At 34.9% G+C, this 14135-nt stretch overlaps 1 protein-coding gene across 1 annotated transcript in view; it reads right to left on the bottom strand.

Annotated features, from left to right (window-relative positions):
• Window positions 1-14135, bottom strand: part of RYR3 (ryanodine receptor 3) — a 777114-nt gene that overhangs the window by 298320 nt on the left and 464659 nt on the right. The window contains exons 23-27 of the mRNA XM_069097663.1: window positions 7825-7908; window positions 6037-6196; window positions 3515-3662; window positions 2458-2663; window positions 1733-1907 (exon numbers count right to left, since the gene is read on the bottom strand). Coding sequence (XP_068953764.1) covers window positions 1733-1907; window positions 2458-2663; window positions 3515-3662; window positions 6037-6196; window positions 7825-7908 — 773 coding nt within the window. The remainder of the gene's footprint in view (window positions 1-1732; window positions 1908-2457; window positions 2664-3514; window positions 3663-6036; window positions 6197-7824; window positions 7909-14135) is intronic.

Raw genomic sequence — 14135 nt, 5'->3', positions numbered from 1 at the left:
GGAAGTGAAGTGACTTATATAAATAAGGTTTACAGGTATTAAGAATCAGAGGTAAGATTTAGCTCAGCTCCTCTGATTCCAGTCTGTGCCCCTTCAACTGTACCAAGCTACCTTACTGATATTCGTGATCCTTTATACTTTTCTTCAGTACTAGGGATAGAACTATATAAAGTGGACATCCACTTAATTTTCATTGAATTACACACATTTAGAACTGGACAGGTCGTGACATATTCATTCCAATTCACTCATTCTTTTTTTAATTAATAGAAATAAAGCCCAGAGAGATTAAGTATATTGCCAAAAATCACACAACTAAAAAACAGAAACAGGATTAAAATTAAGGTCTCTTGGCCATTAGAGCAATATTGACTGATGTGATTAATGAGATGTAGTCAATTAGTATTAGCTAATTATTTTTTTGTTTATTTAAGAATTCCATAAAGTATATTCAAGTCAAAATTAGTAAGTAAATGGTGTCTGGATTAAATAAGTATGAAAATGAATCATACTTCTTGCCAGGAAAACAACTTCACTCAAACTTTCATATATACCTCTGATCAACTTATGACTAAAGCATAGAGATTGTTAAAACAAAGCAATAATTAACATTAAAATAACTAAAACCAAACAAAATAACTAAACTGAGTCATCATACTCAATTTGATTAATATGTATAGATAAAGTTCTTGACAAAATATCTTCTGAGGCAATGGTAAGCCAAAGGAAGAGTGCAAGGCAGTGGGCTAGGGCAGGACCTTTTCACAAAATTCATAATTTGAAATATTTATATCAATGGATACATCACATGTAACTATTATTATTTATTAATATAAATGGTAATTCTTATAAATGGTAAAAATAACTATCCATTGAGTGTCCTTGGTCCATAAAATCCAGTCTCTGCCTGTAGAATATATATCCTAAAAAAAGGAATATTATATACATACATAAGAAGGAAGACCAGAAGAAACTTCAGATGCAGGTGACAAAGAGAATTGGCCAGAGAACAAGAAAGTTCTAAATATTTTTATTTCCAGAAGAGAAATAATCCTTTGGAATTATAGCATCTTTGGAGGGACAGCAGGTTAAGAGATTCTTAAAAATCAGAAAGCACTATATATGAGTATGATTATATAGATGTCTAAGTATATGCATGTATACATATGCCAATATATCTTTGTGTATATGTGATATATATACATATATATACATATATATATATATATATATCTCCATGCTTAATTGTAGCCTTCTTAGGGGATGGGGGAGAAAGGGAGAAAAAGAACAAAGTAAAAAAGTACACAGCAGAGAACAAAAGAAAACTTATAAGGAAGCATAGAAAAGATGGATATCCCTGAACACAATGCATAGTATTTATTATATGGGCCTTCTTGAAATGGAAATTTGTTGCTGTATATTTTTAATCCTCTTACATTCTGCTGTGCACACGGCAATGCTTTTTTTTCTTTTCTTTTATATTTGTTTTAATATTTAAGTTTATAATATGTTTCCTTTTCTTTTCTAATTGTATATTTCAGTTCTAGTATTGAAGTTTAAAATAAATTAATAAAAAAAACAAAATAAATTAGAAAGCAAATCCTTAGTCCAACTCTAAACTATAGTTCCTTATCATTATTTTATTTCATTATTTTATAATTATATTCATTATTCAAAATATCATTATTTTATTTCATCTAGTACTATGTAGGCATAGGGTAAAGGGACATACCATTCTCAATCTCATAGTCAGCAAAGGCAAGTTCTGAACCTTTATTGGTGATCAACAGTTCCCCATTCAGAGTGAAGATCATTGATGCATCATCTAAGTTAATCATACAGCCAACAACGTCCCCTGGTTGCCAGTTGCGCCCAAAATATCCACTCCCCTGATGCCAGCGTTGGCCCTAGGGAAAAAATAAATGGATATGAGGAAAATGGGTTTCTCAGCACTACCCCTGTAGTTGGTTAGATGCCCAGACCAATAATACTTATTTTTGATGAGTAGTGGTACATGCTTTCTATTGGACACTCAATTTTCTACAAAGGAGAAACTGAAGGAACAATGAGCTGAAAGAGAGTCAATAGGTATAATGCATTTGGTCAGGGAGCAGGGACCCAGTTCCCCTGATTTTCATTCTGCTATAATAAAGAAAAGAATACACTCTCCTTTTATGGATATTTATGATGCTTCTGTAACATGCATTTTCACTAAAGCTGGGCCTAGGTTGGAGGGGGAAGGCAAAGCTACAGTGTAAAAGCTCATGCTATAGTCAATGTGGGGCTCTGTTATACACCTAACATATCCAACAAAGGAATCATACCCTCTTTTGTCTCTACTGTAATTGTGTGACATAATCAGTACTAAGAAGCATTTAGTCCTTAAATCACAGTATCTAGTTTTTAAACCGCAGATAACCCATATCTTCAATCATTTAAGGAAGTAAATTGTCTTACCTTGCTGCCTTCAAATACAAAAGCTTGATCATCTGCCCCTAGCTCAATATCAGGCCGACAGCCTGGCCTGGCCCAGCCAACACGCATGTCTCCTCCTGTCACCACCTCAAATTCAAAATACCACTTTCCAGATTTCACTGCATAAGATTGTTCCACTCGAAAAAATCGTATCTTGTCCACACTGACTTTTTCCATAGTTTGGTCAGCTAGTGAAAATCAAAGAAAGAAAAAGGGCAAGGCACAAAGGTCCTTAATCATTGAGCGATATTTCCTCAAACAACAAAAACTGTCAGTGACACAACCAGAGAATCTAGCTCTTCTACCTCCCAAAACAATTCAGAATTAATTTATCCATAATACCTCCTGGTGTTATGGGGATGACCACAGCACAGTGGTACTCATCAGCATTGTTGCAAATTTTAAAATATCCCTAGAATTTTATTTGTAGATTAGCATAAGTACCCCATCACCAAATAAGGTTAAGTCAAAATGAATGGGATCTAAAAAAAATAAAGTTAGGCTGGACTTATTACTATGGCTTCTTTCTCAATTTCTCCCAAAACAGTGTCTAGCATATAGTGAGTGCTTAATAAATGCTTTTTCACTCATTTCAGTTCCCTGAAAGGATACACTCAGAAGAGAATATACATTGTGACATTAAAGCACTTATCAAATAGTAATCTATTTCATATTCAATATTCTTTCCAGTCCTGTTTTGATACAATAACAATTTTCTATAACAACACATTTAGGTAACTATGAACTACTTTTGGTCCTTTTTTTTTTAATGTCAGCTCAACAAATTTTTATTAAATGCATATTATCTGCCAGGCATTGTGCTGGTCATTGGGTATAATGGGACAGAAATGAAATTGACTCTTATCTGAAGGAACTTACATCTTATCATGTGTGTATATTTACATACATACATACAACGTTCTGAAGAGTGCACTAACCACATTAACTCATATGTTATACCTAAAATTTGGCATTTATTTCTTTTAAAAAAAAGAACTTCCTCATACTGGGGCTATGATGAATACTCTGATCTCAATACCTAATTCTTGGTCTGAAGGCTCAACATTATACCCATAACCAATAAATGTTCGAACTGCTTCACGAAGACTGTCTCTGTTTGACTTCTTTGTACGTTCATCTAGTAATGCATATGGCACCAAGCGAGGATTCCTTTTATTCTTCAGATCCTAAGCGAAGCCATAGGAAAATAATGCAGAAATTCAGTTAACTTTTATGCACAGGAAGCTACATGCACAAGTGCAGACACATAAACACATGTACACACACACACAAAAACACACACACACTTCATACAACCTCTTAGTTACAACTCTGGCCTCCCAGAAGGCTCATGTAAAACTGTAAATTTTCAAGTCGTTGTCAGCAGAATTTCTTGGGCTTTCAAAGAAAGCATTTATTTGAAAATTTACTTCAGGCTAACATTTATTGATGTGCAAAAATCTTCATTACAAAAAGTTGTATTTACTTGAGTCAGGCAATGAAATGAAGTGGTGCAAAATTATTTGCATCCTGCTATGCCCAAAGGAGGCTGAATGTGGTTTCAAATAACTTTCATTTTAAAATAAAAACTCATTCCTTGCCTTAGATTATGATAGCTTACTTGTATACAACAGCTCCTTAACACATACTTGGTTCAACAAAGAGATATACCAGTACAGTGCCCACAAAGGGTGCATTTCAGGGCAATGAGTACATGATTTTACTTGGTTTTTCTCCAACTCTGCAGAAGTGATGATGCAGAAAGATGGTGACAACTACTGTGAGGTGTTAAACCATTACAGAATGGCATTTTGCTCTTTCATGTTTTGAACTGTCATAGATCCCACAGCTATATTCCTTCTCCACTGAATATCTGTAAGATGCTAGTGACATAAGTGAGAATTCATATATTTCAACGATGATAAGAGACTGGGGAGAAGCTTCAAGGAATGTGTGCCAGCCTTTAGGGAATCAGGCAAATTCACATGTTTGTCTACCCATCTGCTAATAGACTCATGGATGGAGGCTCAAGGATAGAAGAAGGAAAGAAGAACAGAGTAGGATAAACTAGTGCTCTGGATTTAGCTACTTTTCTTCAGGATGGTGTCTTATTCCATTGAATCAACCTCCCCTTCCTCTGTGTTCTGAGACATGAGCCCTATCAGTCAGCCCCAGAAATACTGTAGCTGTGTGCATCTGGTTTGATTTGAATACCTACCCAATATTAGTATGGATAATAGAGGCAGCTAAAGGCAAATATTACATGGTGCAACAAGACATATAGAATGACAACATGCTCTCAGGGCAAAATACGCTAAAAATAAATCAGACATAACTAAGACAAAAAATAAAAACACTATCTTTTTTAGGAAAGTCACATTAGAATTGTGCCTGGAAGCAATGACAAGGAGATCATCAAAGGTTCTCTCCAACCTTATAATCCTATGAATGACGAATGAATTCAACTGTGACATTTTTATATATTTATTCAAGTTTTTCAAATAGAGCTGGTTCTTCATTTCCTTTGCCAGAGTCTCATCCAGATCGTGCCTTCTAACATAGGTGTCCTATGTTCTGTTCTGGGCCATTTCTTCCCCTCTATACTACATCAGACCCCATAGATTTAATGACCATCTTTGTACTGATGATTCTTGATTGTACATATATTAACCTTTTTGCTTATCTCCAATTTAACATATACAGCTACCTTTCCAATATTTTAAACTAGATGTCAAGTAGATATCTTAAACACAACATGTTCAAAATGGAACTTATTTTTCCCCCAGACCCTATTTCCCATTTTATTTCCCTATTACTGATGAAGGCAACATCATCCTAGTCCCTCAGGCTCATAACCTAGGTGACATACTTGACTCCTTAATATTAATCCCCCCCTTCCCCTTTCCATATCTAATCTGTTGCCAAGGTCTATTGATTTTACCTTTGTAACATCTCTTGAATATATTTCTGTCTCTCCTCTGACAGTGCTATCACTGGTTCAGGCCCTCAACAGCTCACATCTGGACAACTGCAATAGCCTGCTGGTAGGCCTACCTGTCTCAAGTTTCTCCCCACTCTTACCTATCTTTCATTCTGTCACCAAAGTGATTTACCTAAAGCACAGGTATGACCATGTCAACTACTCTTCTCCTTCCCTGCAACCACTCTATAAACTCTAGTGACTCCCCATCACCTCCAGAATCAAATATACAACCAGATCCCTTCTACCACTGGCCATTTTCTCTGGTTGTCCCCCATGTCTGGAAAACTCTCCCTTTTTATCTTCACCTACTGACTTCCCTGGCTTGCACCAAGTCCCAACCAACATTCCATCTTTTACAGGAAGCTTTCCCTAATCCTTCTTATTTCTAGTGCTTTCTTTCTTTCAGTTATTTCTTATTCATTCTATATTTAGCTTGTTTGTATATGTTTATTTGCTTGTTATCTCCCCCATTAAGTATGTGAGGGAAGGAACTATCCTTTACCTCTTTTTTTTTTATCCTCGATATTTAGCAATGGTGACTGGCACAGCTTAAAGTTTGCTGACTGATGATGTCTTACCTGTTGGATGCCATAGGTCCATCCTTGTTTTATTCTGTCTTTTGCCCAAACATTGTGTGCATTCTCTGCAAGTTTATCAACTAAAATTTCTTGAGGTGGCAATAGCTTCACATCAGATAGATCCAAAGGGGCGGGCTTATAGCCATTTGACATCATGTAGCTACAAGTCAAGGTAAATGCAAAAAAAACTCAACAGAATTATGAATATTTTGAATATATTTAAATGGCTCTCCAAATCTAATCTGTGACTAGTTAGCTCATGGTTACAGCAGTGTGCTAGTATGGGCAAAATCAGAGGCTCCATTTTAGTATAGGAAAAGTAGCTTTGCTACATATATACTGAGGCCATATGCTGTTCACCTAATTGCCCAATCATATCATAAGTCTGTCACAAAGGAAAGAGATGAGGAGGAATATCAATGAGTCAGGCTACACACATTCCTATTATTGAAAACAACTATTCAAAAGTTCAAGTTTTAATGATGGTAAGCCAAGGATATCATCTGTACCCACTACAGGTGGCATTATTATTGAAAAAAATGTATCCTATGTTGAAAAATAACAAATTTCAGAAAAAAAAACTGTCAAGGGACTAATTGGGTTCCTATAAATCAGTATTAAATGACCACAGAATATTCATCTGATTTCAAACAGCTACTATCTCCTTTGTTAGTTATCTTATTATTCCATCAGCTAAAACTGATGGAATCAAAGACTTTTAAGGACTGAAGGGGATTAAAGATCACTTAATTCAACCTCTTTATTTCATAGTTGAAGAAACTGAGGTGAAGTTCAAACCATTTTTTTTAAAGTGATCCTATGGGCAAGGCACTATACTAGCCACTGGGAGTAAAAAGATGAACAAAAAAAGATAGTTCATGGTAAAGCTCCAAAGAGTAAGAATTCAATTCTCACATCTTGTCCAATGTTCCATTTACATGGCAACTTTTGGATAGGAAGCCATTAAAAGCTTGCTGGAGACAGGAACCATGATTTGAGCACAATCCTGAGTCAATAAATGCAACATTAGAAAGAACTGGTATCAGTCTTTGGGTACTAAAAAGTAGGCCCTGACTGAAACTTCAATTCCAATTCCTAAGTTCCAATAGCAATTCCAATCTACCACAAGAGGTAAGGTAAGGAAGGTCTGAAAGTTCTAGAGTTATATGGTGAGGGAGAGTATAAGAAGAATTTCATAGAATTTGGCACAGTAATGAAGTTACTTATGCTCACAACCTATAATTAAAGATACTCATGTATGTATTTTATGTGTGTCTACATGTTTAGGAATGTGAATTTGTGTGATTAGAGGAAGTGAAGAGTAAACACATAAATTCAGTGGGCCAAATTGAATGTTAGCAGGCTTAACCATATCCAGAATGTATTTCTGAAGCTGGACTAGTACCCAGAAAAGTGATTATTTAGTATGGCTATTAACCATATTGAAGGTACTACTGCCAAATGGAATTCTTACAAGCCAAACCAAACATCCTGATCTGGAATACCTGTTTCCCCTGGTTAAAAGTCAAGGACAGTGGAAAATATACTGATGTAAGGGAGGAATGGGAAGGAAAGAAAGTCTGGAGCGCATTTTAGAAAATAACTTATTTAAAGTTATTACATAGCCAAATTCAATAGTCATATTCATAGTCAATCTAGTAAGTTACTGGACCTACTATTGTAGCTATATCTATCTGCATTATCAGCTTCTTAATGTAGTCTTCCTGTGTAACTGGCCTTAAAATGCAGGTTACAACCAAAGCACTGAGATATTTAAAAACCACCTACTTTTTGGGAAGTTTTACTTTCTTGAGATCTTCCTCAGCAGTCAGATTAACATGAACAATGTGACATCCCAGGGCTAGAAGGGTCCTGTGACATTTAAAAACACATACAATGAATACAAGTAAATAAAGGAAAAAATGATAATATCATGGTTTTATTCCTACCTATATATCAGGTGAATTTTATTCCTACCTATATGTCAGATGCCTGTTATGTATTGTTATAATTTTACTGGGCATTTTATTATTTTCTCTTTATATTCTTTCTCTCGGGGATCTCATCACTTACCATGAGTTCAAATATCATCTATGGGCAGATGATTTTCCAAACATACATGTATGTAGACACATACACATACACACGGTCCTAACTTATCAATGGGTTATGCTCCAAATGTTCATATGTGTGTACGTATGATGTATGTATACAACAATCTACAAGTGGATATATGAGTACATGTAGAAACATAGATGTATATATGTATACATCTGCATACACACATATGCTGTGTATGTGTGTATATACATGTGTATACATATCTATCTATATTCAAATACATGAGTAATCTTTCCCCACCCCCATACCTCTTTCCTTAGCTCTAGTTCAATATCATCAACTGACATGTCTATCACCTGGATGTCCTGTAGGTATCTCAAACTCAACATGTCCAAAATCGAACTCATTATTTGTCCTCCACTGTGCCTCCCCACAAAAACCCAAAAGCCCAAATACTCCTAATTTTTTTTTCTGTCAAGGGTACTAACATCCTTTCAGTTATCCAGGATTGCAATCTCAGAGTCATCTTCATCCTCTTTCACACCAGCTGGCAAGTGTACTTCCACATCTTCTCTTACATTTGTCCTATTCTCTCCTCTCACATATTCAACATCCTACTTTTAGGTCCTCATCATTTTTCTGTCATTAAAAACCTTCCTAATCAGTCTCTTTGCCTGTATTTTCTCCCTTCCCTAATATATCCTCCAAAGAAACTCCAAAATTATAGTTCTAACATCTAGGTTTGAATATATCAGTTCAAGAAGCTTTAATAGCTTCCTGCTGCATCTAGGATAAGATCCAAACTTTTGTCGGGCAAGCCATTCACAAGGGTCCAACTTATCTTTAGAATGTTTTCACATTGTTTTTGGCATATAGTAAGCACTAAAAGCATGACAACCCTTAACCAATGCACTTTATAGTCTACCCAAACTAGCCCACTTTCTATTCCCTGTATATGACATTTTATCTCTTGCCTCTTTGCACAGGCCATCTGTTATTCCTGGAATACTCTCCCTTTTCACCAACAACTCTTAAGGTTTCTAGCCCCTTTCAAATATCAGCTCAAGTGCCACCTCCTAAATCAAGCATTTCCTGATTATCTAAAATCATGAGTACTTTCTTTTACATGTCCCCCCCCAAAATTGTTTTGTTTCATTTTGCATATATTTTGTACTTACTTATCTGTGTGCATGTTGTTCCTCCCTCCTCAGAAGAACTGAGAGGAGGAACTATTTAATTTTTGCTATTGATTACCCAGAAGCTAGCATAATACTTAGGAAATACAGACATTGAATTATTGAACTGAGAATGAGACTATACTCAACACTAAAGAAAACTATGTCAAGAGTTCTTAATAATAACATCAATAGTCTTAGGGTATTAATGTTCCTCTAAGAAAATACTTACAAAATGTCATATTAATTTTAGCATCATCGTCCTCTTCTCTGGAACCACAGCTCAGATGGATGCATTTGGCTCCTCACTTTATTGCCAACCCCCTGGTGATAATCAAAGATCTGCCCTTGGCCCTTTTCTCTTCTCTCACGAGACTCTTGGAAATCTCCTTGGCCACAATTACCAGTTCTACACAGAAGACTTCCATATCTTGACTCCAGTCAAAATCTTTGCTCTGACCACCATTTGGTCTTTCCAAATGCATGTCACACTGGTACCTCAACATGCTACAAGCTAAGTTCTTTAACCTTCCCATTAAAGCTGCTCCTTCTGATCTCATTATTTCTTTCTCTAGTACCACCACTGACTTATGTTCCTATAACAACAGGGATATCCCTTTGACTCTTCTCTTTTCTTTGTCTTTAATAGCCATTCAATCAACTGCTGGTTCCTGTCAATTTCACCTATACAGATTCTTACATCTAGTCCAGTTTGGATTCTTATGACCAGTTGCCTAGTCTACTACAGTAGCCTCCTTACAAATTTTCCTACCTCTACTGTTTCTCCTCTCCAAACAATGCTTCGCAGTATTGTCAAAACAATATGGTTTTTTGAATAGATCTTGTCATTTCTCTTCTCAAATATTTTCAAGGACTCCCTGTTGCTACCATTAGTGGCTTGTTGTGTAGCAGGGACATTATACACAAAATTAGCTTTAGAAGACAGAGCTAAGTCTAGGCTGGAGTTACTAGGGAAAATTTCACAGAGGAACCAGAACTTGAGCTGAACAGTGAAAGATATGGAAGAATTTGAGTTATAAACTCAAATTATCTTGTACACCATTTAAGGCAATTTATAACCTGACACCACAACACCTTTCCAGCCTCATCTCATATTTCTCTTTTCTACATGATCTAAAGCCATATGAGCCAACTCATATGGTTCTTAAACATACAATGAGCTCTCATACCTTTCTGTGTTTGTGTTGTTTTTTTGTGTGTGTTATTTAATACACCTGGAACTGCCTCCCACTCTTTACTTTTACTTGTCAAATGCCTACTTCTCTTTTAAAGCCCAACTAAAGTACCGTGTCCTTGGGGAATTGTTTTCATTTTTTAAAAATTTAGTCTTCTATTTTTCCCCAGTTACATGGAAAAACAATTTTTAACATTGATTTTTAAAACTCTTGAGTTCCAAATTCTCTCCCTTCTTTCTGCTCCCCCACCCCACCCCCATTGAGAAGGTAAAGTCAAGGTAGATTATACATGTGTAGTCATGCAAAACACTTCCATAATAGACATTATGGGAAAGAAAACACCGACAAAATAACCCTCCAGAAAATTTTTTTTATCATTTATCAATTGGGGAATGGTTCTTATTTTTATAAATTTGACTCAGTTCTCTAAGAAATGAGGCCTTTATCAGAGAAACTTGCTTTAAAAATTTTTTTCACATGCACTATTGCTAACTGTATTTCCCTCCATCCTATTCCTACTCTGTTTATTCTATTCTCTCTCCTTTCACCTTATCCCTCTTCAAAAGTGTTTTGCTTCTGATTATTCCCTTCCCTAATCTGTCCTTCCTTCTATTACACTGCCCCTATCCCTTCCCCCCAATATTCCTATAGAGTAAGACAGATTCATTATCCAACTGTGAATGATACCCTCTTTGAGTCAATTCTAATGAGAATAAGGGCCACTCACAACTTCTCACCTCCCTCATCTTCCTCTCCATTATAAAAGCTTTTTCTTTCCTCTTTTATGTGAGATAATTAAGCCTATTCTATCTCTGCCTTCTTCTTTCTTCCAGTATATTCCTCTCTCACATCTTAATTTAATTTTTTTAGATATCATTCCTTCATATTCAACTCATACCTGTGACTTCTATCTATAAATTCTCCTTCTAACTACCCTAATAAAGAGACAAGTCTTATGAGTTATAAGCATCATCTTACCAAGTAGGAACGTAAACAGTTTAAACTTATTATGTTCCTATGATTTCCCTTTCCTGTTTACCTTTTTATGATTGCCTTGAATCTTCTATTTGAAAGTCAAATGTTCTATTGAGCTCTGGTCTTTTCTCAGAATACTTGAAATTCCTCCATCTCATTTAATGGCCATCTCCCCCCCCTACACACCCCTTGGACTTTCCCCAAGCAACACCCCCATGGATTATATTCAGTTTTTCTGGGTAGGTGATTCTTGGTTGCAATCCTAGCTCCTATGCCCTCCAGAATATCATATTCCAAGCCCCCCCATTCTTTAATGTAGAAGCTGTTAAATCCTGTGTTATCCTGACTGTGGCTCTACCATACTTGAATTGCTTCTTTCTGGTGGCTTACAATATTTTCTCCTTGACCTGAGAACTCTGGAATTTGTTTATGATATTCCTAGTAGTTTTCATTTGGGTATCTCTTTCAGAAGGTGATCAGTGGATTCTTTCAATTTCTATTTTACCCTCTGGTTCTAGAATATCAGGGATAATGATAATTTCTTAAAAGATGATGCCTAGGCTCTTTTTTTGATGATGGCTTTCAAACAGTCCAATAATTTTTAAATTATCTCCCCCAGATCTATTTTTAGGTCTGTTGTTTTTTCCAATGAGATAGCTCACATTGTCTTCTATTTTTTCATTCTTGTGGTTTTATTTTATTGTTCTTTGATTTCTCAAAGTCATTAGCTTCCATTTACCCATTTTAATTTCTAAGGAATTATTTTCTTTATTTAGCTTTTGGAATTCCTCTTCCATTTAAACAATTCTGATTTTTAAGGCACTCTTCTCACTGGATTTTTTTATCTCTTTGACCAGTTGACCTACTCTGTTTTTTAAGGTGTTATCTTCTTCGGTATTTTTTTTTTTGCTTTACCAAGCTGTTGACTCATTTTTCATTATTTTCTTGGCATAACTCTAATTCCTTTTTTAAAAAATTTTTTCATTTTAGACTCAAGGTCTAGAATACAAATACAGAATATAAAAAAATAAACAAAAACATATCATAAACTTAAATATTGAAACTTAAATACAAAAAGAGAAGGAAAAGTATGTTGTCTGCATAGCAGAACATAAAAGAGGATTCAAAATATGTAACAATATTCATTTAAGAAAGTCTTTATGATAAATAATACATGTTGCATTGAGAATTGTCCATCTTTTCTTTGCTGCATTGTAAGTTTTCTTTTGTTCTCTGCTGTGTACTTTTTCACTTTGTTCTTTTTTCCCTTCCCCCCCCCTCGATGGCTACAATAAAGTTTAGATGTTTCTCTAACATAGCTATAGAGATATACATATACATACAATATATACAAATACATATTTATATATATACATATATAAATGTGCACATACATATGTATATGTACATACATTTGTAGACATATACTTTCCCAAACATACTCTATGCCTGATCTTTTTTGTTTGTGCATATCTCATTTCCTATCCCTATAGCCTCCTCTACTTTACTTTTATCCATTACCTTGCCCTCCTACTACTTGCCTACCCCCCATCCCCCATGGATCCCTTCCCTATCCTCTTGTTCCCATAAATCTAAAAACCCTCTATATCCCCTTTTACCTGTTCCCTTGCCTGCCCCTCTAAAGATCCTTCCCTTCTCCTCTTCCCTCTCCCTATGCTCCTATCATTTTATTTCTTCTAAATTTAGAAGACTTTTATACTCTTCTAAATATATATGTATTGTTTCCTCTTAAACCCATTCCCAATGAAAGTAGGTTACCAGAACTACCAGCCCTCCTCCCCATCTCATTCCTCTGTATCAATTCTTTCTCATTTATATAAAATAATTACTCTTTTTAGCTGTTCTTAAATAATTTTACTTTTTAAATTAATATCATACTGTTTTACCCCAATCTTTCTTATGAGCTACCCAATTATTAATAAAAATCTTAGACATTTTGCATTTTACATATTTAAAAAGCAACCAGGCTGTCCTTATATTGAATCCCTTATAATCACTCTTTGGTATGTGCCTTATATTTCTCTTGGTTCTTGTAGATGGAATTTTCTATTAAATTCAGGATTTTTTTTTGTTTTACAAAGTCTTGAAAGTCTGAGAGTTTATCAAAAGTCTACTTTTTCCATTCAGGATAATATTTAACTTTTCGGAGCATGATATTTTCAGGTGAAGTTCCAGTTCTTTTGCTCTTCAATATGTTGTGTTCTAAGACCTACGGTCTGTTAGTGTCTCCACTACTAGGTCTGTATATTCTAACTGTGGCACTATCATATTTAAATTATTTTAATCTTGATGCTTTTAATATTTTACCCTTGAGATAGGCGTTTCAGAATTTAACTATGATGTTCCTATGAGTTTTCCTCATAGGATCTCTTAAGTTGTGATAGATGAATTTCTTCTATTTCTACTTTCCCTCCTTGTTCTAATGCTTCAAGACAATTTTCTTTAATTATTTCTTGTATCATTGTGTCAAGATTCTTTTTTTTTAAAATTGTAATTTTCAGGTAGTCCAATTATTTTTATATTTTCTCTTCTTGATGTATTCTGTAAATCTGTTGTTTTTCTTATAAGATATTTTACTTTCTCTTCTATTTTTTCATTATTCATATTTTTAAATTATTTCTTGATCTCTTATGATTTCACTGGCTTCACTTTGTCCAATTCTAATTTTCAA

The sequence above is a fragment of the Petaurus breviceps genome, unplaced genomic scaffold, assembly GCF_028583685.1.
Source record: "Petaurus breviceps papuanus isolate PSGF00001 unplaced genomic scaffold, PetGlider_PUasm1.0 37, whole genome shotgun sequence".
Classification (NCBI taxonomy): domain Eukaryota; kingdom Metazoa; phylum Chordata; class Mammalia; order Diprotodontia; family Petauridae; genus Petaurus; species Petaurus breviceps.
Note: the sequence above shows the minus strand (reverse complement) of the source record. Positions and strands in the feature narration are given on the sequence as shown.